General features: G+C 63.6%; 1 protein-coding gene across 1 annotated transcript in view; it reads right to left on the bottom strand.

Annotated features, from left to right (window-relative positions):
• The window catches only part of TTLL10 (tubulin tyrosine ligase like 10), a 54604-nt gene that overhangs the window by 10559 nt on the left and 18348 nt on the right, over positions 1-25697 (bottom strand). The window contains exons 2-8 of the mRNA XM_059376254.1: positions 9868-9970; positions 3721-3786; positions 1753-2156; positions 1057-1137; positions 845-980; positions 601-719; positions 306-435 (exon numbers count right to left, since the gene is read on the bottom strand). Of these exons, the coding sequence (XP_059232237.1) occupies positions 306-435; positions 601-719; positions 845-980; positions 1057-1137; positions 1753-2071 (785 nt within the window). The 5' untranslated portion in view covers positions 2072-2156; positions 3721-3786; positions 9868-9970. The remainder of the gene's footprint in view (positions 1-305; positions 436-600; positions 720-844; positions 981-1056; positions 1138-1752; positions 2157-3720; positions 3787-9867; positions 9971-25697) is intronic.

Below are 25697 nucleotides of genomic sequence, written 5' to 3'. Positions count from 1 at the left end.
GGGGGTGCGCGGCGGTGGGCGTGTGTAGATCACGGGTGGGTCCCTGAGGGTAGGTGGAGGGCGTGGGTGACGCGGCGGGGGCGCATGGATGTGGGTGGACAGACGGAATGCGGAGTGGATGCGCTCCAGGGAGGGGGGTCGGGACCCGCAACGGACACGCTGGGTGGGCGGGAGGGGGACCTGGAGGAGGGGACGAGGGCAGCGGGCGGGAGGGGGCATGTGGGCGGCGTCCTGCTCCCCTGAAGCACACACAGCGGTGCCTGGGTTGACGGCGGGCGCCCGGGGCAGGGGTGGGGTGGGCTTACTTGGCCTGGGCACACAGCGGGGTCTTGTGGGCCGTCTTCACAGCCCTGGCGTACTCCCTCAGGGCGCTGAGCAGCCCGATCTTGGTGGTGAGGAGCTTGTTGTTGGGAATCTGGTACAGTAGCTGCTCACCTGGGAGGGGCAGAGTCCTGGCTGGCACGTGGGGCCGGGGGCCAGGGCTGCCCAGACCGCCGCAGCCGCCCAGAGCGGAGGCCTGGGGCATCATGCCACCCCTGGCTCTGGACCGGGAGGCTCTCGCAGGCTGCAGGCCAGAGGCAGGGGGCCCTCCCCTGCTACCTTCTCGGAAGCTGTAGTAGTTGTCTCTGCACTTGACCTCACACCACTTCAGCTTGTAGTCCTCACGCCGGCTGTCCTGGATACGCTGCCAGCCCTTGCCCTTGCAATAGGAGCTGATTCTGCGGGGGACGCAGGGGCAGGGGTGACCCTGGGGGCCTTGGGGACCCAGGAGTGGGTGGGCACATGGGTGCAGGGGGACGTGGAGGCGGCAGGCAGCAGGGCCAAGCTTGAGCCCCCCACTCACATGGAGGCCCCATTGTTCCCTCCGATATAGAAGTAGGGCCCCTGCCCGCTGCTGTGTGGCTGCTTCTCCCCGTCCAGCAGGTGCTTTTCCAGGAGAGCTGCCTGAGGCCTGACGCTGTCAGTGTCGTCGGAGAGGTCTGTGGGCAGGCAGGGGGTCAGAGGCTCTGCCCTGGCCGGGGCCTTTCCTGTCCCTTGGCCCCGCCCCACGCGCACCTGCGCCTTGTTCCAGCCGGCTTAGCACGCGCAGAAGCTGCTCCTCTTGGTTGCTCCCCATTGGTCTCTCATGGGCCCAGCCTGTGAACAGGGTGGGGGTCTGAGGGGGGAAGGGGAGGTGTCCATCCTGAATCTGGCAGGCCCTGGGCTGTTCCCTCAGCCGCCTGGGCCCGTCGCAGCCCAGGCTGAGTCCTGACCGGCGGGCCTGAACCTATCTTGGGCAAGAGGGGAGAGTCATCACCATTTAGGGCCAGACTTGGAGCGGGCAGGGTCCCTGCTTACCGACAGGGCAGGGGCTCCGTGCAGAGGAGGGCTAGGGTGTGAAGCTGGAGCTGGAGGGAGGCATGTGCAGGGATGTCCCCAGGAGAGTGGGGGTCACAATGTCTATCGTGATGTCATGGGTGACCTGTATCAGGCAGGGGAGACAGCGCCAGGGCTGTCCTGCGTTCTGGGACAGGCAGGGGCAGTGCCCAGACTGTGGAGAGCAGCTGTGTCCCCTCTCCGTGCCTGTTCAGAGCTGGCTCTCTGTCCTCTGCACTGTTCCACTGGCCCGAACCCCACACCCTAGGCACGGCCTTCTCCTGGCCTCTCTCCTAGGGAGCCGGCCCATGGGAATGCCTTCCTCGGGGTGGGACGCCTTCCCCAGGGAGGCGCTGGCCTGGGCTGAGAGTAGAGCAGTCCCAGGGCTGCATTCACCTGGCACCCGGGTGTGGCTCCCCCGGAGCCTGGCAGTCCTGGACCGCTTGCTTCTCTTGCCACTCATGTGGGTCCGGCTGGGTCGTCCCCGACGGTGGAGGAAGTGGGGGTGGCTGCGGGCTGTGGGTGCAGGAGCGCCAGGGTGGGGGCACCTCTGGAAAGACACCACCCCCAGCCCTCTGTGGGCCCTCTGGGCAGCCCATGGTCCTAGCCCCAGGGAGGGGCGCCTCCTGGGATCCTGGGCTTGGGCTTCTGCTTGCGGCTGGCTCCTGTCTCTGTGGTGACCGTGGGGCCTGGAGCCCTGTGGACTCAGGGCCATCTGCGCATCCTGTTTATCCCCGGCGAGGCCTTCCCTGCGGGGACCGTCCGTCTGGCATTGCCATGCTTGGCCTTGGTGGTGCCGGCTGTAAAGAGGGTCGCCGTCAGGTCTCTGGGGACTGGAGGGGCCCCCTGGCCCCAAGCGGGTGCCTCCTCGGAGTTGAGGGTGGCACGGTGACAGGGGCTCGGCAGGAAGGTGTCTGGCAACGTCCCCTCTGCTGCTCCGGACCCCGCCCCAAGGATTGTGTCTCCTTTGGAGCATCCTTTCCCATGTGGTCCACTTGGGAACACTTCAGGGAGTTCTAGCCATACTTGGAGGGGTCGTTCCCAATCTGGGAGCCGCTTGGGAGGTGAGGACTTTCTAGAGGGCTGGGAAAGGCAAGCGGCCGGCACACGGTGCAGCTGGCAGGACAGAGGAAGACAAACCAGGTGTTGGCAGATCACTTTTCCAGAGAGGACAGTTACTTTGCAGACAAACCGGCTGGTCACCCAAGAAACGCTTTCGTCCCCCCTTAAGCCAGAGGAGGAATAAACTGGGTAGCCGTCAGCATGAGTATGGGAGCTGGGCCGGTGGCCCGGGCAGGGCCGAGGGTGGGCAGAGTGTGGACCACCCAGGGGCCCTCACCCACACCCTGGCCCACCCAGAATGGGAGGGTTCCTGTCCGGGCATGGCCGGGGGATACCAGCCTGCAGGAGACAGGGAGAGGGCCTGCCTGTGCACGCGTCGGCTGGAAGACCCCGGTCCCCTCCCGCTAGGTTCCCAGTCCCAGGAGTCCTGCTGCGGTATGGACCGCCCCCAGGGTCCAGACCCTCAGAACCATTCCTCCGACTCTTGAGTGGCCCCGAGGTCCCCGCCCCCACCCCCCAGGGGTGAGTGAGATCCCCCCCACAGATGCGCACCGACAGACACCGGCACACATGCGCACAAGAAGTGGAAGAGGGGAGAGAGGAAGCCAGGCCCTAGAAGGTGCTGGCTTGAGACTAGGAGACTGGTCGCTCCTGAGAGCAGGTGAGCTGCGGTCAGAGCAAGGGGACGCAGAGGACAGGGCCACAGGGCCGGCGGAGTTCGGAGACACGGTGCAGGAAGGGCGCAGAGATGGGGGCAGGGAGGACCTGGAGTTCCACGGGCAGCTGCGGGGCCCTGGCCTGGGGAGGCCCGAGCCCCGAGAGCAGAGGGGCTGGTCAGGGTGCAGCCCAGCTAGTCCCTCTGTGCCTCAGTTTCTTTGCCTGTAACGCGAGGAGGCAGGAGCAGCATAAAGAGAATTAAATAAGGCATGAGCTCCCGCTTCTTGTCATTCAAGTAACAAAAATTAAGGGGAAAATAAAGGGCCCTGGGTGTGCCTGCGGGTGGTGGCTGGCTGACCGGCAGGAGGGGTGTGTGGCGGGGTTCAGGCCCCAGGGCCCTGGCCACCTTCTGCTCTGGCGCCCACGCGTTTCGGAGCTCCTCTGAGGGACGGAATTCTAACACAGAAACACAGCTTTCTGCTCACAGATGTTCACGGCGCGTGCTCATCGCGGGGGTCACGGGATGGGCGCCCCTGACCATGAGGGACGGCCCCCAGACCTTCCAGAACGGCTGTGGAAACGGAGACAGCATGGCCAGGGCAGGGGACACTCAAGTTTACAGTAAATTCTGAATAAACTTTTTACCTGGTTGGGTAAAAAGACCGGCAGGAACTGGTACCCCGGGCTGGTGAGAGGAAGACCCAGGTGAACCTGAAGAAAGTGTCCAAGAGGAGGAGATGTTGGTGCCTCGCCGTGCGCCTTCCCCCAGAACACACGCTTGTCGTCTTGCGGTGCTGAGGAGATGCTGACATTGCTCGATGGGCCGGGGGCCCCCGGCGCGGGTGGGGCCGTCTCGGAGGGTGCCCTCTGGGGGATGGGTCCGGGAGACAGACCTCGTCCGGGGCAAAGGGGCTTTCCAGAGGAGCCGCCACCCCCAGGAGGCGCATCCCTCTTGGCCTGGCCTGCGGGTCTATGACCCGCATGCTGTGCGCGGCGGATGTGGACCCTCCACAGAGGGAGCTCATCTCAGCCACGATGCCCCTTTCCTGACCCTCCTCCGTCTCCCTTCAGCTCCTGGCGGAGTCCCGACAGAACGCACAGGGTCCCTGGTGTCCAGGTTGGGGCGGAGGCACAGGATGGCGGCCACAGCCCTCACGTCCAGCGAGGACTCGCGCTGGCGGCCTGCCTGTCCCTCGTACCTGCCCGGCAAGGTGGTGTGAGCCCTCTGCCAGGGAAACAACAGTGGTGGCCTGGCAACAGTCTCTGGGCAACAGCGGCCCAGCGGCCATGGCCGGAGATCAGGAGGGGCAGGAGGCCAGGCTCCTTGGGGAGCTGGGAAGAGGGGCTGGGGCTCGTGCTGGAGCAGGGGACCCATGCACAGTCCCCACCTGGGCCTTGTGTCCTCTACTGGATTATCCCTGAGTCTTCTGAAGACCCCCAACCCATGCCAGGACCCTAGGACCTGACCCTACCTCAGATTTCGCATCTCCTAAGCCTGATCTGCTCTAGTTCAACTCCCTGTGCCACAGCCTCTCCTGTGGCGTCGCCGTCCGGTCCCACGGCCTTGCTGCCCTCCAGAGTCTTGAGGGGCTCTCTTACTGGGGTGCCTTAATTTGCTTCTTGTTGGGCTGGACGGTGGCCCCCAAATGAAGCCATGTCCGAAGCCGCAGAAGCTGCAGGTGCGACCTTACTTGGAGATTGATTAAGGATCTTGAGATGAGATCCTCCTGGATTATCTGGGGGGGCCCTAAATCCAGCGACCAGCGTCCTCCCGTGAGGGAGCAGAGAGAGGAGACCGCGAGAAGCCCCGTGAGGACAGGGCCAAGTGGTCACCAGCCCAGGGACGCCTAGAGCCACTGGGGGCCGCAAGAGGCGGGAGGTTCCCTCCCCTGGAGACTCGGGAGGGAGTGCGCCCCCAGCCCCCACCTGGGCTTCTGCCTTCTGGCCTCCTGGACTGAGAGAGAGGACGTTTCTGTCGCTTCAAGCCCGGGCCTGTGATCGTCGTTACGGGGGCCCTGGGGGACTGACGTAGCCCATAAGTCACTCCTCCTTTTGAGTGCCCTGTGGGTGACTTCACCATGGGGAGGCCTTCCTGACCCCACACAGAGGCTGACCAACTCCCAGGCTCCTCGCCTGCCTGTGCCAGTGCTGGGAGCTTCAGGGGTCGGTCTTGCTGGACTGTGGTCTCTGACTCTCTGCCCTGAGGTGGCCATGGTCAGCCTGGAGGGCAGAGAGCTCCTCTAGCCAAGCCTTGGATGAGCGACGGGCTGGTGACTGCCCGCCTACCCGCCCCCCTCCGGCCCGGGCTTGCTGGGGCAGCAGCCAGTGTCGGGGGGTGGGGCCCCTGATCTTCTCCTTGGCCTGAGCACAGGGCCCCCAATCCTGTCTTCCCTCAGGAACGCGTGCTCCCCTCCCCATATCCCGTCTGGGGGCCCAGAATCTGGAGGCGCCCAGGCTCCACTCTGGGTCCCTGTGGGTTCTGGGGAGGCGGCCCCGGCCTGGGCTGACACAAGAGCTCAAGCTCCGAAACGCTGCCTCGTAACCCGTCCGACTGGACGGTGTGGTGCCGCCCCAGCCTTTCCCACGGTGGAAATGGCCTGCGGCCGGGCGCGTCCCTGTGCATCGGCAGCCCGGGGAGGAGCAGGGGAGTCATTAACCTGCCGGGGGGCAGGTGGGCTGTGGAGGGCCTCCGAGCGGGGGTGTGCTGGGGCCGGGGCCGTGAGGGAAAGGCCCAGCACCCCTCCCGTGGCTTGGGGCCTTTGCTGAGACTGGGCCGTGCTGCCTAGACACGGAACCAGGACGTCCTGCCGTCCCGACGGCTCGCAGCCCCTGGCCTCTGCCGCCTCTGCTTGGCTCTGGCGGGTGTCCCAGGATCCCCACTTGGTTGTCTCCCCCCAGAGGCCTTCCTGGGCCACCCTTGCCCCCTCCTCCCCCACCAACCCCCACGATCTCGGCTGCTCTGGCCTTCCCCACACGGCAGCTCTCCTGGCTCACGCGTTCTGCTCTTCCTATCACCACCTGCGCTCCTGCCAGGGACGGTCCTCTCCCCGGGGTCCGGCACGGGGCGAGTTTGCAGGAGGGGCTCAGGAGAGACTCGGTAATGGAGGACGGAAGGTGGGGAGGAGCCCCCAGAGCCCCAGACGCCCCCTTCTCCCCGACACAGGCGGCAGAGCACCTGCGCAGAGGCAGACCCTAGGACCCACTTGGAATTCACAGGGAAGGAAGTGGGCTCTAGGGGGCAGCCCCGAGGCTGAAGGTGGGATCAGCCTCCAGAAGTCCGGTTTGGGGACAGCCTGAGATAGAGGACATCTGTGTGAGGTAGAGGAGAGGGGAGCAGCAGGGCGGGGGCCCGAGGGCAGCCCACAATTAAGGGCTTCCTGACCCTTAGTCCCCATGGCGATGGTCTGGCACCTGGAGGGCCCTCCCTGACGGACTGCCTAAGCCCTGGAGATGGGCCTGTGGGGAAGGGGGCCCTGAGGCCCACGGAGGGGAAGCAAAGGCGGCCTGCACTCCCCCCACCCCTCCCCCTGAGCTTTCTGCTCTAGGCTGAGGGTGGGGTCTCACCTATGATGGGGTCCTGGTGCTGCCTGGGTCGGGGAGAGAGTGGCCCAGGGAGGTTTCTGGGTGCACTGCTGGCCATGCCTGGGTAGGAGGTTTGGGGGTACGGGCGTGTAGGGGTGAGGGATGAGGTCGCTTTCCTGGAGAGGGTCCTAGGTGGGGCTGGGGGGGGCGGTTTCCGCAGTCCCTGGGCTTTCTTTTGGCTCCATGGCAGGGCCAACAGCATGGTGTCCGCCTCAACTGCTTGCTGACCCTCTGGGCCTGCCAGCCCCTCCCAGCCATGCCCCTGCGAGGAACAGAAGCCCCCGAGGCACCTCTCACCCTTTATTGCGCAGATCGTCCATTAGGGCCGAGACAGGTCATGGGGGCTGGGGAGGTCCTGGAGTGGACACAACTCACGGGCCCAGGACACATGGGCCACCCCCTCCCCCCGGTGTCCCTCCAGGGACTCCTGGTCTGGCGGTGGTCAGGCCATGGATGGACGGCATTACCAGACAGTATTAGACAACAGAACCCAGATCTAACCGTGCCTGGTAAGACGTCCATCGGCAGGCGACGGTGCAGGCGGCCCCAGGTTGGGGCCCTCCTAGGACAGGGGGCACAGCCCGTCCTGCAGCTCGCTGAGGAAGTGGGGAGATCCCTGCAGGACCCTCGACCCTCCTGAGTCTGCAGGGTGGCCCCTCTCACCTGGTGTTGGCCCGTGGCCGCTCTGAGGAGGGCTCTGCTGCAGACCCTAACCTGGCACACAGCTTCCAGGCGCCTGTGCTGTGGGTGTACCTGGGGAGTGGGCCGTCTGGTTTCCCTGCACTTGACCCTGACTGTGTTCACCCGGGCACCCTTGCCAGTCTCCTGAATGGCTCTTGGCTGGTTAATGAGTAACAGGGAGTCCAGGGACAGACGCCCCCCCCCCCCCACCAAGAGGCCAGCTGGGACCCAGGGTGGGGTTCCGGGGGGCCCAGAAGGGCCACCCCTGTGCAGGTCAGCTGGGCAGGTCTGGCTTCATCCTGGCTTCAGATCAAAAAGATAAAACAAAGGGCCATCCTGGCTTCACCGATTTTGGACAATGTTCCCATTCTTAACCGCGACACTGTGGGGGCTGGAGTGGGGAGAGGGAGACTCTGTCCTCACTGGGACACAGCACAGAATGTCTACTGCACTCGCCTGTGGGTTCGGGCCGGGGCACCCAGACACACCCTGTCCTTCCTGCGTCCCTGGTTGACCAGTGGAGTGAGTTCTCCTTTGTAGAGTAAGAGTCCTGGTGTGAGAAGAGGGGCCACTGCCCATGGCTGGCCCCACTGGACTGGGGTGTCTAAGGGCAGGGCCAGTTCCCAAAGGACCAGCCAGGGTGCCTGGGACAGCCACGGTGGGCGTGTGAGGGTGGTGGACAGGAGGGCCTGAAAAGGGATGGTGGGGCTGCCTGCTGCTCCACACCAGCCGGGAAACGCACCTCCCCACGTGGTGCTGAGCAGGGCAAGACGTCCGTGTCTGCCCTCAGAGTCTGGCCACAGCAGACACTTTGGAGCCAAGCAGGTGGGGCTGGGGTGTGCGCTGGGGGGTGTGGGCCAGGCCCCCAGGATGGTGTCGATGGCCAGGACAGGACTGGTGGCCCTCTTCGGCCTAGTGTTTTAATCCTGATGGCCTCTCCTGGGGATCGGAGCACCCTGAGAACTTAGCTCGGGAGGGAACCAGGGGCCCTCAGCCTGGGCTTGGTGAGACAGCAGAGGGGCGCCCCCCTGCTGGTGGGGGCCCTCCGGATGGGTTGGGCTGCAGAGCCGAGACAGGCCGTCTGCCAATCCTTAAGCCAGCCCTGGGCCCTGGCCCGTCTTTGGAGTCCAGGAGTTCAGGACCGTGTGTCCTCGGGCCACTTCCTGACAGGCAGGCGGTGGGTCACCTTTGAACATCGTTACCAGACAGTGTTAGAGTCAAGCCAAGAAATCCAGCACTGTCCGGTAAGATGCCCACAGAGGCCCAGGTGCAGCTCGGCCCGAGGACAGGGACAGACACCTGGTGCCCACCCCGGGCAGGCGGGTCCAGTGGAAGTGAGTGAGGCTCTTCCCTGCTCTCCCCGAGCGAGGACACCTGCGGTTGAAGACCCAGGACCAAGGCTGGAGATGCTGCCAGTCTGCAAGGGGGCCCGCCCACCCCGGGGCCACCTGGAGGCCCAGGCTGGGCCTGACCACCGCCGGCCGGGCCTTTGCCCTCCAGAACCCTCTCGTCACCTGCTCAGCCCACACCTGCCAAGTGTGGTGGCAGCACCTGCTTGGGTGCTGTGGGCAGGGCCCAGATACCTGAGTGTCCTAATCCTGGATCAGTCTGGGGAGGGGGCTGCTCAGTGCGGCTGCAAGACGGCTTCCATTCTGGGGGGCTGAGAAGGGGTACATCTGGGCCTGGGGGGAGGGGTCCCATTTCTGCCCTAGAGCCCCCCCTGGCAGGATGGGCTGCTGCTGCGGGTATCTGCACGGGGCCTGTGTGGGAAAGGAGGGGCCGGGGCCGGGTTGGGGGAGGGCGGCCCCCTCGCTGCACATGGGGCCCCGCCGTCATCATTACCAGGCAGTATTAGAGACCTGACACCATCCAATGCTGCCCAGTAAGATGGCGACGGCCACCCCCAGTTGGGTCTGGGGGCCGCCCAGCTGGGGACCCTGCGGCGGTGATCAGCAACCTGGTGGAGAACCGTGTCCTCTCAGTGCACAGGGGTGGGGAGGGGTCCGCGAGGGGCAGAGCCTCAGCTCTAGGGGCCCAGCCTGGAGAAGGCTGGACTGCGGCACCAGGGTGCCCCCCAAAGGCCAGGACCGCAAGGAGGCCTCCTGCCCAGCCAGCACTGGCCGGCTCTGTGGGGCCATCAGCTCGGGGCCTGGGGTGGACGCCCAAGGAGGGCCAGGATGTCCTGCCCACAGGAGGCAAGGACAGAGTGGGACCCTCCCTCTGGGTGGTCCCAGGGAGAGGCCTGGACATGTGGCCCTGCCCCCTCGGGGCCAGGCTGCATGTGCATGTGAGTGTGCCCAAGACCAGAAGGGCTGCCCAGGCCGGACAATGAGCCTCTGTCTCCCGGACGCCGCCCCAATGGCTCTCTCCAGCCCAGCCCCGTCCTGCCCTTGTCAAGGGCGTGGAAGGGTGTCGGGACATGGATGGAGTGGGACGTGGCTCTCTGGGCAGGACCGCTCTGGGAGACCTCCTCAGCCCGGCCCCCCAAACCTCCCACCCCACCAAGCCCAGGCCCTCTACCTCGCTCACCAGCCAGGTCTCAGATAGGTCTGTCTGCCCGCCCCTTGGCTCCGTGGCCCTTGGGTGCTGGCCGCTGCTGGCCGTGAGGTCCGAGGGTGAGCCGGTGCTGGGCCTGGAGGGGGTGTGAGAGGGCAGCCCTGTCCCGCCTGGACCCGGCAGTCGCTCCTGCCCCAGAGCACAGAACGCAGGGGGCCACCCAGCTCCCCCACCCTTGCCCGACTCCCCCACGCCTGTGGGGGCCAAGCAGGTCCTTGGACTTCAGAGCGGGGTCAAGGAAGTCGGTGGCCCTGTGCCCACACGTGGGGCCTGCATGGAGCCGAGCGACCCAGGCCCCTGTCCTTGGGAGATGGAGGGGCCCAGCCGCCGTCTCATCTCTTCTCGGCCACACATGACCCCTGGACCTGGGGAATGGGCCAGGGCAGCTCCTCAAGCCTTCCGGCACCTTCTACCCACAGATGCTGTAGGGAGAGGGTGTGGGCCCCGTGCCGATTCCCCCCCAGGCCACCCGGCTGACCGCAACAAAGGCTATGTCCATTTGTCTGGCCAAGTCTGGGTTCACCAGGTTCTGTAGCTTTGTCCTCAGGAATGGCCGACGTTTCTCAGAGGACCTGACCCTAACTTAGGCCCAGCGTAGGGGGCCAGGGGAGATGCCTGTCCATCATCTGGGAAGGAGGCTTCACAGGAGCCTGGACCCCCCAGGTAGCTGTGTCCAGGCTCAAAGGGCAGCTCCCACAGTCGTCACCACCTCCTGACCCTCCTGGCTCTGTAGCTCACCCTTCAAGGTCTGTCCCACAAGCCCTGTAGAATCAGAGTGCCTTAGGAACGCAATCCCACTTCTCTGAGCTCAGTGAGTTAAAGTTCAGCTCTGCTCTCAGCTGCCAGGCCATGGGGGAGGCAGCCGGGGCCTGGTGCCTGGTGTCTCTCCCTGTAGCCAGCCCGCCGTGCATAGGCTGGCCTCCCACTGTGTGGCCTCTGGAGCCCGAGCCCGATGTCCCTAGTGTCCTTGGCCACTGAGGGCCAGCCCTACTTCAGAAGCTCCAAAGGCCCTGGAGACCCGGCAGGCGTGAGCTGGCCTGACGGGGAGCCGGGACGCCCCCGGCTGTGTGCTCCCCTCCCTTGCCGGCCCTTCCCTCCGAAGAGGAAGAGGTGCGGGGTCAGACACACGGACAGACGCGTGGACAGAGCCAGGGCCGACAGTGCGCAGCACACAGTGCTCTCCCTCCTAAGTTCCGGGACAGAATCCCACCCTCTTCCTGAACTCAGAACAGGGCCTCGGCCCTGAGGGCCGCCCAGCGTGGGGTCAGGAGTCCGACACCAGGCGCCCAGGGCAGGGAGGAGGAGCGGCCGGGTTCCGGGGTTGATAGGAAGAGTGAAAATCTGGTGCTTTCCTCGGCCTGTTGTCGGCGGGGTGGGAGGCCAGCCTCACGGGGACGGCCGGACTGGGGTCTGGTTAATCATCACCTTCCCAAGCAGGCTCCTCTTGGGAAGAATGGAGGAGCGGGTCGAGAGGCCCAGAACAGCACCTCCAGGCTCCTCTTGGCAGAGCAAACGCCCCAGCTGCCCTTGTGGGTCCCACCTGCGCAGGCACGGGCGGGGTGGGGAACGCGATCCCAGCGCGAACTTGCCGGCTAACCTGCCTGGCGGGCCTTAATCAATGTTGAGGCCGCGGAGAACAAAGCGTTGAAACCCAAGCCTCGCAGCACCGCGGGACCCACCAGCCCGGCCCAGAGGCTGCGGGCGGGGCGGCGGCGGAGGCCTGGCCTGTCCGCACGCAGGGCACCTCCCGGGCCCCCGCGGAGGCCGGGCCGCCATTTCCCCCACGAGGCGGGCACAGCCTCTCGGCCCTTCCTTGGGGTGTGCCCGCCCCTGAGAACCAGCCGGACTCCTCGGGAGGTGGGGGATCTCGGCTCTCGGGTTCACCAGGGACATTGTTGCGCGCTGGTTTTGCAGAGAGGGTATTTGCAAGATGACCAAAATGTCGGAACATGGGCCGTGGCCGTGTCCCTGCTGTGCAGCTGTGGGCACTTCCGTAAGCGGGACGCCCCGTGCTCATTTTGGCCAATTTGATCTGCTGCCAGTCACTCTGACCCGCAGGCGCTTCATCTGGGCTACTAGAAGAAAGCCAAACCAAACCAAACCAACCTATTTTTTCAGATGTTCTGCCTAAAAAGGCCTGAAATGCTCCCACTGGATTCGTTAAAATATGGGATCCCTGTGCCCTGAAGGTCGCGGTCAGCGCGAGCAGCGACTCTGTTTTGTGCTGCAGAGCGAGTTTGCTTCAATTCACAGCAACGTAGCCCCCGCCCAAACGTAGGGCTGCCTGAAGCCGCGGGGTTCGGGGAGAAAGCTGCCCGTGGGCAGCCATGTGGCAAGTTCATGGCCAGCAGTGCACGGCCGGGCTGTGCGGGCCACACTGGCCAGGACGCAGAGTGCGCGTGCCGTGGTCACCCCTTCCGAGCGGCCTGCGACCTGACCGAGAGCCGCGGGGCGGTGGGGGGCGGGCGGGCGGCCTACACCTCCTGCGAGGAGGTTCTGGCTTTGTTGGCGTCTTGGACACAGGCGGGCGAGGGGGAGCCCGAATCCAGGCCGGCCCGGCTCCCGGCCCACGCTCCCACCGTCCCCACAGCCGCTTCTCGCGGGGCCGAGCCCTTGCCTTCCAGGGCAAACTCCGGAAACCCAGCCCCTGGGCCGCGGGCGCTTCCCCGCACCCAGCTCTGAGGGAGCAGGGTACCCCAGGAGCCGCACGTCAGGGGCCGATGGGGGAGGTTTCCAGAAGTCGCTGCTGCCAGGCAGGGGAAGGCGGGGTCCCTCGCAGCTACTGACCCCGAGCTGGGCCCCCGGGGGTGGCCTGGAAGACGCCCGCGGCCTGGCTGCTCCTGCCTGCCGACCCTCAGCGGCCCCGGCCGGCCCCGGCACCCAGCACCCTCGGCCTGCGGGACCCCGTCCTCTGAGGGCGAGGACCCCCAGCCCGCGTCGGAGCCCCCGTGCCGCTGTCGCTCTGTCCTCTCTGGGCAGCCCCTCCGGGGACTCTCCCCGCACAGCGGCCTGCTCAGCCCCTCCGCCTCCCGCGCGTACCTGCCCAGACAGGTTCCGCGCCTGCAGGAGGAGGGCGGGAAGCCACTCCGACCCCAGCCCGGAGGCCGGACTGTGCAGCGCTGACCCCGCACCCAGGACCCCCCAGGCCTCAGAACAGACGTCAGAGAAGCTTTGGCACCAGTCGCCCCAAATACCTGTCAGCCCGCGGTGAGCAGCCCGGTGCCCGGGTTTCGCCTCCGCCCCACCTGCCCCCAACCAAGATCCGAATTTGGAGCCGCGTGGAGGCCAGCGAGGGCTGCTGCCTCCTGGAAGACAGCACTTCCTGCCCCCTCGGCTGAGTCTCCTCACAAAGGAAGGCCTGAAGCTCCCACGCGAGCCAGTGGGCAGCGAGCCTGGCCCTTCAGGCAAGTGTGGAGATCGCAGGCGAACAATGGAGGCCCGGCGGGTCCTTGTGCAGCAGTGAGGGGCAGGGCAGGGAAGAGACGGTGGCCCTGGGCTCGCCTTACATGTAGGGCCTCACCCCGCCCCATGCAGGTGCCTGCTCACGGCCGACCAATCTCTGCTCCTGGCCTCCAACAGGTGTGTCCCCCGGGCTCCCATAGGCCAGGAGGGAGGCAGCGACGTGACGCAGGGCGGGCGGCAGGCCCCGCACACATTCCTGCCCCCGCCTCGCCCAGCTTGCCCGCCGCGCCCGCCGGCTGCTGCCGGGGCCCAGCTCGAACAAAAACCAGGGAGGAAAGCTTCTGCAGAGGCTGCCGTGGACCGTGCAAGCCAGCAGCTGGAACAGTCAGGCCGGCACCGCCTTGCCAACGAGGAGGGGGCCGGGTCACACCCTGCGCCCTCCGCCCTGCCCCAGGCCAGGCCCCAGCAGTGCCCCCTGCCCCCTGGGGCTGAGGTTCCCGTTGGCAGAGAGCCGGGCCTGGACCAGCTCTCCGCTCCTGCCCCTGGCCCCCAGCCGTGGCAGCCATGGAGGGTCTCCTCGCCCGTCTGTCAGACTCCCTCCCTTGTGGGCTCCCAGTCACACCCCTAGGGCAGGAGGCCTCCAACAGGGCGGGCCTGTCACAGGGACTCACACACGGTGGGGACGGGAAGGGGGGCACAGGCTGCCTGGAAGAAGGGCCCTCCTGCAGGGTAGGGGCTGGTCTGGGGGCCGAGGCCATGGCCACCCCTGGAACACCCCCATTGTGGAATTGCTGAGCTAAGGGACACAAGACAGCACACTGGGGTTTGGAAGGATCTGGGAGCCGTGGCCGCAGGGTGAGGAGGAACAGGGCCCCAGTCCAGACTGGGGAAGTGACTTGGGGACACTCCTGGTGGAAGGTCCCCTAATGAAACACAGCTACGCCGGTAATTAGTGCCACCAGCAGAGATCCCAAAGGGCCCAACTGTTTTCCACTGTAAACTCCCAGTGACAAGGGCCTGTCCCCCTGGGCTGCTGGCTCTGGTTTGCTCCACCCCAGGACCCTGGCTGTGTGGAGCTGCATCTTTCCGTCCAGAGCCTGGTCTTCAGGCCCAAGCTTGTCCTCTAGGGGTGGATGTGGCCAGAAGAGGAAGTGGCTGCCATGGAGGGCCCCCTGAGGGCGGCACCACTCCAGGGGGCACTGTCCCTTTGATGCCACCCTGTTGCCTCCTCTCCCCACTGCACAGGGGGTTCCAGAGGAGGGCACAGCACCCCCTACCCTCTGCCCAGGAGTCCCTGTGGGCCTGATCACTGGGGTCCTGGTGGAGGACCCTGAAACCCTTTGGATAGGGCTCTGAGTCCACTCTCCAGCCCAGCACAGCCTGGCCTCCTGCCCCAAAGGGCTGTGCTGGGGCTGGGGCTCCTCCTGCCGCTTCAGAAGGGGCAGCCGGGAGTTGGTCTGGTTTCCCTGGCCCCCAGCAGAGCATCTGGAAACCAGTCCTTGGGGTGTCAGTGACCTCTGACCCTCCAAACTTCCAGCCTCCAGCCACTGGGGCATGCTGATGAGGGTGACTCACCGGGCACACGCCCCCTCAGGATTGTCAGGACACGCACCCACTCCTGTTGCTCACTCAAGGTGTCCGTGTTGGTGTGGGGTTGGGTTCTGGATGCACTTGGTCAGTGGTACCCGTGTTTAGGGGAGACTGACGCATTGCTCACTCACAAAGCCAGAGGTGTTGGCCTTCGGATGGGGGCAGGAGGAAGGGCCGCTTACTGCTGACCTGCGTCTCGGGCGCACTCCCTGTCCTCTGCTCGTGCCAGACTCCAGGAGCACGAGGGGTGTCTGGAGGGGCCCTGGCCAGTGTTCCCCGAGCCCCAAGCGCCGGGATGTAGGGGGAGGGTCCCCACTGAGTTCTGGTGTCTGGAACGGCCAGGGAAGGAGCCTGGGCCAAGGTCGGGGACAGGGACAGCCACCAGCTGGGAAGAGGGCACCCGGAGTGCGGCAGAAGTGAGCCTCCACCGAGTGGCAGGCCCAGGTGGTGGCTGCCTTTTGCCTCTCCAGCTACTGCGGCGGAGCCTGGCCAGGCCTGACTGCTCCCACACTCCCGTCGGCTGGGCCGGGGGTCCCTGCCCCCTTCCCACCCATTCTGATGCTCACACACACTCAGAAACACCTGGATCCTGGCGAGCTCGGACTCAAACCACCACTCAGGTTTCTGCAGGAGGCTGGACAAGGAGCCAGACGGTGCTCTGACCGGCCCTCGACCTCGTGTGTGCGCCTCTCCTACTCCGGGCGAGGGCGACGCGAACTCACTGTCCTGTTGACAGGCGACCCCCATGGGCCAACGCGGGGCTGCTGAGGGACGCTCTCAGTCCAGGAGCCCAAAGGCCAGGAGGCAGCTGAGCTGCGCGGAGTGGAGGCTCCTCCCTCCCCTGAGCTGCCGCGGGGCCGAGGCGCGAGCGCCAGGCCTCCGTAGGTTCTGCTGCCGGACCAGGGGGCCCCTGGCTGACGCAGTCTATGGTGACTGTCTCCGGGGCCCATCACTGAAAAGGGAGGTTCTGGTTGGGCTGAGCACCTGCTCGCGGACCCTGCCCTGCCTGCTCACTCCCTTCCTTGTGCTGTTCTGCTTGAGTCCCGAAGAGAGTAAAAATGACCCAAAGTCAGACTGTGGGACCCAAACTGTCTGCCCTTTTGTGCTGGCAAAGGGGGGCCCACAAGCCCACTCTGTGTCCCTTGGCTTCAGACAAATGGTCAGTTGGGACGTCCCCTTTGCCGTTATGGTTGTCGCAGGCAGCCGAGGCCCATTCTTGGTGCCGCAGGATCCCAGCTCCTGCCCTGTGCAGGGGTGCCTGGAGGGGTCTCTCTGGGAGGGGGGACAGCACACCCCTGCCTCTCAAGGGTATATGTGGGCAGGCGGGGCTGGGCCCGGAGCTTCTGGCCTCCTACGGGGGAGAACCATGGGGACCATGCCAGCTGGTGCGAACCAGGTGTCCAAGCCCTGAATGATCAGCCTGGGGCCACTCCACACAGCACATCAGGCCCATGTCGTCCTGGCCTGGGGGGAGGCAGCCGCACTGGTGCTAGGATCATTGGAGACACCAGTGGCCACCAGACAAGAGTTCCAGCCCGGCCCCTGCTGGGTGTAGATGTTGCCACGGCAGCGTGAGTGCGGTGGGACAGGAGAGCCAGGGACAGGGTCCTGCGAGGGTGCTGGAGGCCACCCCCATGCTTGGGGACACAGGCTGGTGGCAGAGCTGGCCTGAGGGGGCCCCGTCTCCAGCCTTCCAGACCTGGCTGCTGCCAGCGCCTGCCTGGGTGGGGCAGACAGGACAAAGGGCCATTGGGCTGTGGCTCCTGGCAACTTCCTGCCTGGCAGCCAGCCACAGAGGGCCTCAGGCTCTCCGCACCCCTATGGCCCAGCTTTGGCCTGGAAACTAGGCTGACGGGGAGGTCCCGCCTCTGTGCTGGGGGACTGCCATCCCACAAGGACTGTGCTGGGGCAAGGGGAGGGCGCTGGAACCTCTAGAGCCTTGGACTCAGGAGACAGGGGGGCTCTCCGAGCATTTAGCAAGCTTTGGGCTCCAAGATGCCTGCGTGGGGCCCTCCATTTCTGGTTGGGATCAGGCTGTTGTCCTCTGCACAGGCTGGGTGTCTTCCTGCAGCTCCGGGCTCCTCGGTCTGACTCACCTCCTGGCCACAGGAGAGCAAACACCTGGGGCAGGTGTAGGTGGACGCGGGACGCCACCTGCCAGCTCCTGCACATTCTGCTTGGGCAGCTGTTCCTGGGGTCAGTGCCCCTGTGGGAGGGGGGGGCCAAGGCTGTCACCCACCTCTCTCTCAGGGGTGCTGCCCTCTCACGCACTGCCCTAGAACATGTGGAGAAACTGGGAAGGAGGCCAAGTCTCAGACCTAGCGCAGCCGGACCCTAGTGGTGGGGCTCACGCTCGGAGGCTCTGCTGTAGGGCACCAGCTCTGCCTCCTCCTGGCCTCCCAGAGGTGTCTTTCCTAACAACGTGGCCACCCCCTTCCCACTCGGAGCTGTCCGGTGCAGCAGATATTCCTTCCCCACCCCACCCCAGCTCTTCGGGGGCCACTGTGCTCTGGCGAGGATGGGGCTGTGACAGCTGTGCCCCTAGACCTGCTCAGCAGCCCAGGTCCCTGCTCCAGAGCCAAGGGCTCTCTCCCGTCATGCTGACAGGGAAGCAGAGCCTGGTCCAAGCAGGTGGGCCCTGCCCTACTTAGATGCTACACGGAGGGGGCCCTTGCTCACCTGCCTTTTGATCTACTTCCACCCCCTTAGTCGATGCAAGGGCCCAGAGACCTGCTTGCTACTCCCAGCTCCGAGGACAAGGGCTGCAGCCAGAAAGCTCCTCCCTCACCCTGCCCAGCCAAGCTGGAGGCCTGGTCATCATAGGAGGCCTCACATGAGCCCACAGACGGGGGAACGGCGCCGCTCCAAATCTCCTGAATGTGTCCCCCCCCGCCCCCGCCCCTGTCCTGCTCTGGGCCACTGTCTCAGGCCCCAGTGTGCGGGCAGGGCCTGGCAGTGGCACCCACAGTCCTCTCCAGCTCTGAAGCCTAGTCCAGCAATCTGACTCAGCCTCGACCTTGACCCCTTCTGCCTGAGACCCTGAAGCACCTGTGTTGTCCCTGTGTCCATCTTCCTGAAGGGCACACTTGGTCAGGGCTTCTGGATAACATCAGAAGTCTGAGAACTTGTGTCCACTGTTCCTGCACATGGCCTTCTGCCAGGTCACCACTTTCCTCACCCCGATTGTTGCTTTACTTCTCCAGAGCTCGTCACGAACCCATCCCAGTCCCTTACAGCCACTGTCACAGAGGTCCTGCAGGCCTCTGGGGTGTCAAGTCCACTGGTCAGTCCTCAGTCCCCTTTGACTCAGTCCGTCAGCAGCTGGTCACTGTGTTCTCAGAGCCTCTGCTCCATGAGGCCACTAGAGTGCGAGGCACTCTGGGTCAGGGTGCTAGCGCCACCGGAGGGGAGTGGGTGCAGGTGGAGACCAGGAACCTGAGGACAGAGCTCTTGGCATCCCAACATCTGGAGGTTGGGGAGGACTCAGAACATTCTTCCCCAGTGTCCAGTGGTTTCAGCTCAGACCCCCTGCTGTTTCTGATCGGGTGGGTGGAACTGAAGGGGGAGTTTTCCAAGTGGAGAGCCCATGTTGGCTGTTGGAAGTCATCTGAGAACCTGGGCAGGAGTTGCACCTGGTGTCTCCTGCTGATGGTGGGAATGGAGGCCACGGACAGGGTCCACTGTGCTGGGAGGAGTCCCAGGATTCCTGGTTGGGAAGCAACGGACAGACCCCCGGTGGAGACAGCGGAGCAAGAAAGGGTGTGAGGGCCCCAGACCAAGGGAGAGAGCCCCGTGAAGGAGAGTGTGGCCGGTACTGGGCTGCCTCTTGGCGATAGTGGAAGGCAGAGGCTCTCGGGCGGGCCAAACCATTCACTGAAGACAATTAAAACACTAAGCTATCTTATTAAAGCTTTGGTGAGCCATGGGATTGTTAAGGGCATCTCAGGATGCAATCAAAGGAAAACTGTCACCTTGAGAGGCAACTGTGCACAAAGACCACTGTTCTGTGGGGTCAGATGTGAGTTTTGTTCTGACGGTCTTGAGGAGCTGAGGGAAAGAAATGGAAGCTCAGGGTCTCCACTAAGTGAGGGTATGGGTTTAACAGGACGCCCTCCCCACAGGGAGCTGGGAGCTTTCCACTCCCAGGGTTTCCACTGAAGAAGTGTAAGTATAGCCCAATTCAAGTGCTGGGATCTTTCTCAAGTCAAGGTGGTCCCACAGTAGGCAGGGCCCCTGGCAAAAGAAAAGAGAATTGAGATGGCGCCTTCACCAAGGTATCCGATGACGCCTACAGGTAATTGCTCGAGTACGACGACTGACATGCGGTCAAAGACAACCTGGTGTGCGAGAAGAGAAGACGCTGTGAGCGAGAGCCAGCTGAAATGGCAGTCAGAAAGACTTGCAAGGACCTCGGATTTTGGAATTATCGGCACAGAACGAAAAAAAAATTACTGTATTGAAAAAGAAAAGTTTAGTGTCTGCAGGCAGCTGGAACTTATAAAAATCATATAGCCAATTAAAAATGAACATTTAGAAATGAAAAGTTATAATAAGCACGATTCAAACTTCAATGGACAGGCATAGCAGCAGGTTAAAATCAACTGAAAAGAAGGGACGCCTCGCTGGCTCAGTCAGTGGCTCTTGTCTTTGGGGTTCTGAGTTCAAGCCCCACTTGTGGCATAGAGATTACTTAAAAATCTTTGAAAAAACTTTTTATTAAAAAGGATTTATTTATTTCTTAGAGAGAGAGAGTGAGAGCAGGGGGAGGGGCAGAGGGAAAGGGAGAGAGAGTCCTCCAGCAGACTCCCCACTGAGGCTGGGGCCTGAAGCGGGGCTCCGTCCCACCGTCCTGACATCATGACACGAGCCAAAGTCAGGAGTCAGCCCCTTTACCGACTGACTCACCCAGGTGCTCCCGAAATAAGTAAGGTCTTTTTTAAAAAAGTGGCTGAGGGGCGCTTGCGTGCCCCAGTTAGGTTAAGCATCTGCCTTCAGCTTGGGTCATGGTCCGAAGGTGCTGGGATCGAGTCCTGCATTGGCTCCTTGCTCAGCGGGGAGCCTGCTTCTCCCTCTGCAGCCCCTCCCCCTGCTTGTGTGCACACGCTCTCTCTCTAACAAGTAAATAGAATATTTAAAAAATTTAACAAAGTAGCTGAAGAAAACTGGGGATTGGAGGATAGATAAGAAGAAATCCAGAGGCTGGAAATGGGGAAAAAAATAGACCCACAAAATACAGAAGGGATTTACAGGTGGACATAAAACATGCAGAATTAGAAGTGGGGAGAATGGAAGACATTAACAGTTGAAAGGATACTGTCTGCAAATTTTCTAGAACTGCTGAAGGACCTCCAAATACAGATTCAAGGAGCCCACCGAACCTCCAGTGGGATAAATACACATAAACCCGCACCTTGCCATTGACATGAACCCTCCAGAAAACCAGGACAAACGTTAAAAGCAGCCAGAGAAAAGTCAGGTCAGCAGCGGGAGTGACTGCTGACGTCTGGTCCGTGATGATGGGGACAGAGGACAGTGGAACCAGAGCTCAAGGGAGCCTCCAACCAGAATGTCTTTTCTCAGAACAAAGGCGGAAGATAGCAGGACAACCAAAGCCAAGAGAGAGCTGGGAAGATTGGCCGCCAGCAGGCTTCTCTGAAGGAACCACGGAGCACACACAGCAGCAGGAGATGGATTCTAGGTGGAAGGTAGGAGGTGTAAAAGGTCGCTCTGAATTAATTTTGACTTCAACAACAATGATAACAACAACGAGCTCAGAACTCAAAGGTCACTGAAGTTAAATGCAGGACAGTAAAAAACGTCCCACTGGTGGGGAAACCTTAGTTGGGTAGATCAGGGTCATAGTGACGACAGGCACCCCTGACCTGACCCCATGAGGGCACCGCACCTCTGTGGGGCTCCCCAAAACCCACAACCTGGTCTCCCACGAGAAGACATCGGAGCAGCCCAAACCGGGGCGGGTTCCACAAAACAGCCGGCCGGTGCTCCTCGGAACTATCAAGGTCAACGAAAACAAGGGAGAGGCCGTCACAGCCCGAAGGGACCCAAGGAGATGAGACAACGAAACGTCACGTGAGAACCTGAATCGGATCCTGGGACAGAAAGAGGATATTTCAGAAAAACAGGAAATCTGAATGAGGGGTGGAGTTTAGACACTAGTGACGAATCGGGGGGACCCTGGCTCCTTGTGGCGGATACTTCACGCTAAGGTAGGACACGAACCATGGGGGACACGGGGGTGAAGTCTACAGGAACTTGGTACTGTCTCTGCAATGTCTCTGGAGAGCTGAACATTTTGGAAGTAGAAAGCTTATTTAAATATACTTTGAGGGGGTCCCTGGGTGACTCAGTGGGTTAAGCCTCAGGGTCCTGGGATCGAGCCCCACATCAGGCTCTCTGCTCAGTGGGGAGCCTGCTTCCCCCTCCCCTTGCCTGTCTCTCTGCCTACTTGTGATCTCTCTCTCTCTCTGTCAAATAAATGAATGAAATCTTTAGAGAAACATAAAGACAAATAAATATACTTTGAGGAGTCCTGCCAGTGACCTTGGCAGACATCCCACTTGTGGCACTTGTGGTTGCTGTGGCTGAGGCATCGGGCTGGGGGGCGGTGCTGGGGGAAGAGACACAGGGACGTGAATGGTTGTCGAAAATGAGCCCTGGGCCCTAAGCCAGGACAGCACTCGAGATGGGGCTGGGGGCCTCTCGGTCCGAGGACAACTCTCGCCTTGGCTGGGGGCATGAGGGAGGGCTAGGGCCAAGGTCGCCCTGGCATCAGCCTGGGGCTCTGGGGACCCTAACCATCTGGTCCGTCTTGACTGGAACACTCCTGGGATTCTGGCCTGACCCACAGACTGTCACGGTCTCCTCTGCATGGTGCCTTTTGGGGCTACCACGTGGCATTCTTGATACCAGGGTGCTGCTCAGGAGGGAAGGGCTTCTGGGTGCTGCACCTAAAGACTGAGGGGGCCCAGGAGATGAACCCACACCTTGGGCAGCCAAGGCCAGCAGTGTGAGAGGCAAACCCCGGGAGCAGGCCCTGGAGGTGACGGACCCGGGGTCCCAGGTGTCAGGCTTCCCGGACACGGGCATCTCCAGAGGGTAATGATGGTGCACACTGGCAGGGACCCACCCTGGTGCTGCCGGCTGGGTCCGCACACGCATCTGGGGCTGAGAGGTCCTGGACAAGGGCACCTCCAGACCAGACACTTGGGACCAGACCAAAACCCTTCCAAGGACGTGCTAGGATCCTAGGAGCTGTGGGCACTGAGTAACCGCCCCAGTCACCATTTGGGGGAATCGGCAGGTGCACAGATGGCAGGACCTGCAAGAACCAGACTTTGGGGAGGGCCCAGGCAGCCATGGAAGTGGCCGTGTGGGCCCAGCATGTGCCCGGCTCTCCCCACCCCCAACCTTCCTTTCTTCTAACCTCCAGAAGGGAGCTCTGGGGACTCAGGGCCTGACGGGGGCAAATGTTCCTGGGGGCTCCCGAGGAGTCCGAGTGCCCTGCACCCTTAGAGGCCCTGAACAAAGTCTGGCCTGTGGTCTGAGTGGGTGGAGGGCGGCCCCTTTTGTCCTGGGGAAGGGCTATGAAAACTGATCACAGGCCAGGGGCCTTGGTGTGGACCCCTGCAGGGGTGGCAAGGAAGGTCTGCACCCCATCTCCCTCATCGCCGCTCAGCTCAGGACCCTTCCAAGCCTCCTTGCTGAAGAAGCCTGGGGAGAGGTGATGGCAGGGGAGGCCAGCTCAGCCCTGCCCCAGCCCGACCTCCGCCAACGTGCCCCTGCCCTGCTGACCCTCGCCTGCTCACTCTGCTTGGCCCTCATTTCTAAGAGGCCAAGGCCCTGTCAGGGATGGCATTCCAGGCTGAGGAGGCCCCCCCAGCCCCTGCCCTCAGTGCTGGCACCCAGAGCTGTGGATCTCGGCCGTAACTGACAGGTGTCTTTGAGGAAGATGACAGGGGCCGGACGTGGGAGGCCCCGGAGAGAACGGGGGGCCCAGCATCCATGCAGAACAACTGCTGGGGACAGGCCGACAGGCAACCTTGGGCCCTGCCCTCCCCTGTGGGCGGCGTGGGGGCCACCAGAGCTGTAGCAGCGGCAGCTGCCTGCTCTCGACCATGCCTCTGGCACACTGCGAGGTGTGGCTGACCTGATAGGACCTCCGCCTTCACCGGGGGGTTCTCGAGGTGCTGGGTGCCCCAGGACTCTCAGGTCATGGTCCGAAGGCCTTGGGCATGGAGGGCCCCAAGTGGGGCCAGCCTGAGGGGCCAGCAGACCCTGTGTGACCCCTTCCTTCCAGCCTTTCCCACTCTGGCGGCAAAGGTGAGGCCAGAGCCTGGGGGCGGCTGGGGGTGCTCCGTGGGACTCCGCAGGACCCTGAATCCTGGCTCCTCCTGAGTCCATGGGCCCATGATGTTGGCTGAGCAGGGCCCCGGGGGTGGGGGTGCCTCTCCCTCTCAGCCGTGGCTCCTGGCCTGCCCTGCTAGGCCTGAGCGGCTCCAGACTGGGGCTGGTGCTCCTGCCCTCGACCTGCTGGGAATCTGAGCTCCCCCTGCCCCTGGGGGCACTGGTGGTGCCGGGCAGCGGTCGGGGAGGTCCTCCTGTCCTCTCAGGCTCTGCAGGGCCCATGCCAGGCTGGGCCTGGCCTACGGCCTGGCACACGGCCTGGCGCTCTTAGGTGGGGCCAGGCCCCATGACTCAGTGGCCTGTCAGGAAGAAACCAAGAGCTGAAGGCTGTGGGGAACCGTCCCCGACACGTGGACCAGGACCTGGGTGTCTGCGCTCATCACACACATCGGGTGTAGCCGGGGGGCCGAGGTCACACGCTTGCCCAGGGAGACAGATGTCTGGGCCGCATCCTCTGCCCTTGGCGGGAGCTGGAGGCTCAGGAAAGTCATGCCATCCCTGAGAGCCCTCAGCCTCGCCCTGCCCCCGGCACTCAAGAAAGGAGGCCTGGTCTCGGAGGCCCCCAGCCTCCAAACGCAAAGGGAGCCTTAGACTTGGGAACCAGCTGGGCTAGGGAGCCTCAGGACCCACCAGCACCCTCCGGCGGTGCAGGAACCCTCTGGAACAGGACCCACACTCAGAGCAGACCCACGGAGGCCCTCAGTTCTCTGCCACACAGCTGGGGCTCAAGCAGCAGCCAGAACCCTCCAGTGGATATGTGGCCCCCAGGGGGTCTCACACCAGACCCCTGGGTTTCCGCCTCGTTCAGGGGGAGCACCCGATGCCCTTCTAGCCCCAGTCCTGGGGATTCCAGGCCCCTCCCAGCCTGACCCCATGTGGCAGCTGGGCCCCCCAAGCCGCTCCTTTGGCGCTCCCCTCCCGTCATGGCCTCCTCGCCCATCGGCGGCATCTCCAGATGTCACAGAGCCATGGGTCCTCGTCCTTCAGTGGTGTCAGTAACAGCCACCGACCCCAGTGCCCTCCCCTCTGCACTGCCGGCTTCCACGGCGCCTGCCTCGGAACACGGGTCCTACTCGCTCCCTGCGCTCCCCGAAGGCCCCTCCCCCGCACAGGCCTCCTGCAGCCTGGGGAGGCCCAGCCCTTGTTTTGCCCTTAGTCTTTCCTTCCTGCTGTTTTTTTTCCTTTTTATTTTGGAATACTTTCGGACTTACAGAAAAATTTCAAGTACAGTGCGGTCCCGGTGGTCCCCGGGCTGCCCTGACAGATCGGGCCAAGCTGGGCAGCGCTCACATTGGTTTCTCACAGTTCCCAGGCCTCGAGGCCCCGGTCGAGGTGTCGGGAGACCCGACCTCTGGCCAGGCCCCTTCCTGGTTCGCCGGCAGCACCTCATCTCAGAGCCCACATGCGGAGACGGTCCCTCGGCCTCTCTCCTTAGAAGGACGCCAGTCCCACCGCGGGGCTCCCCATCATGGCCTGTCCCAGAAGACGCCCTCCCGCAGTCCCCTTCCCGCCACCGACACGCTGAGGGATGAGAGCTTCCGCGCGTGGATGTGGCCACATGACCCCTTTGGGGCACGTACTGGGACTTTCTGTCTTCTAGGACATTTGAGGGTGAGGTGCTGGCTGGCCCTCACCCCTGGCCTACAAAGCCCTCCCGCCGGCCCAGCCGAAGCACCGCACAACCACAGAGTCTGGGGAATCCTGCCCCTCCCTGTCCCCCGCCGCTTTCTGGGCTGGTCTCAGGCCCTCTTGACCTGTTGTCCCAGTGCTGTCCTCCCAAAGGATCTGACCCTGGACCACAGGTTGCCCTGAGCTGTGGGCTCCCCTAGTCTCAGCAGGTCCGGAACATTCCTCGGCCTCTCCCTGACTGCTGAGGCCCCTTTGAAGCTTCCAGGCCCGTCCTTCCGCACAAAACCCCCCACATAGGTGTCAGAGACCCCTGCCTGTCTCACGTTTCACTGTGGCTCTGGCTTTGCTCACTGGTGTCGTGAGTGGCAATTTTCTCATTCGTGGTTCTTCTCCTGGAAGGAAAAGCAGGTCCCTGTCCTCCCCCGACACTCGGATTTCGTTCCCTGGTTACCCTCTGTCACCATGTTTGTGGCTGTTTCGGGGGGCTGGTTCCCCCCGCCCCACACTTGTAGCATCCGAAGGCGGCCTCCTTGTCCGGCCTAACACCTGTCTCTCCAAGCTGCTGGGAGCCTCTCGGTGGAGAGTGAGCCCCGAGGGCTGCCCACCTCCCCACACCTAGTGCTTGGTTTTCAGCCCTTGCCCTTGACCTTCTGACACCAGGGTCACCCTCGCCACCCTGGAGCCCTTCTCTCGTTGGGCTTCCTCTCCCGGCCCCGGGCTCTTCTCCTGACCTTTGAACCTGGCCAGCCCCAGTCTGT

This window comes from Mustela nigripes, chromosome 14 (assembly GCF_022355385.1).
Source record: "Mustela nigripes isolate SB6536 chromosome 14, MUSNIG.SB6536, whole genome shotgun sequence".
Lineage (NCBI taxonomy): Eukaryota > Metazoa > Chordata > Mammalia > Carnivora > Mustelidae > Mustela > Mustela nigripes.
This window is presented reverse-complemented; position numbering and strand designations above follow the sequence as displayed.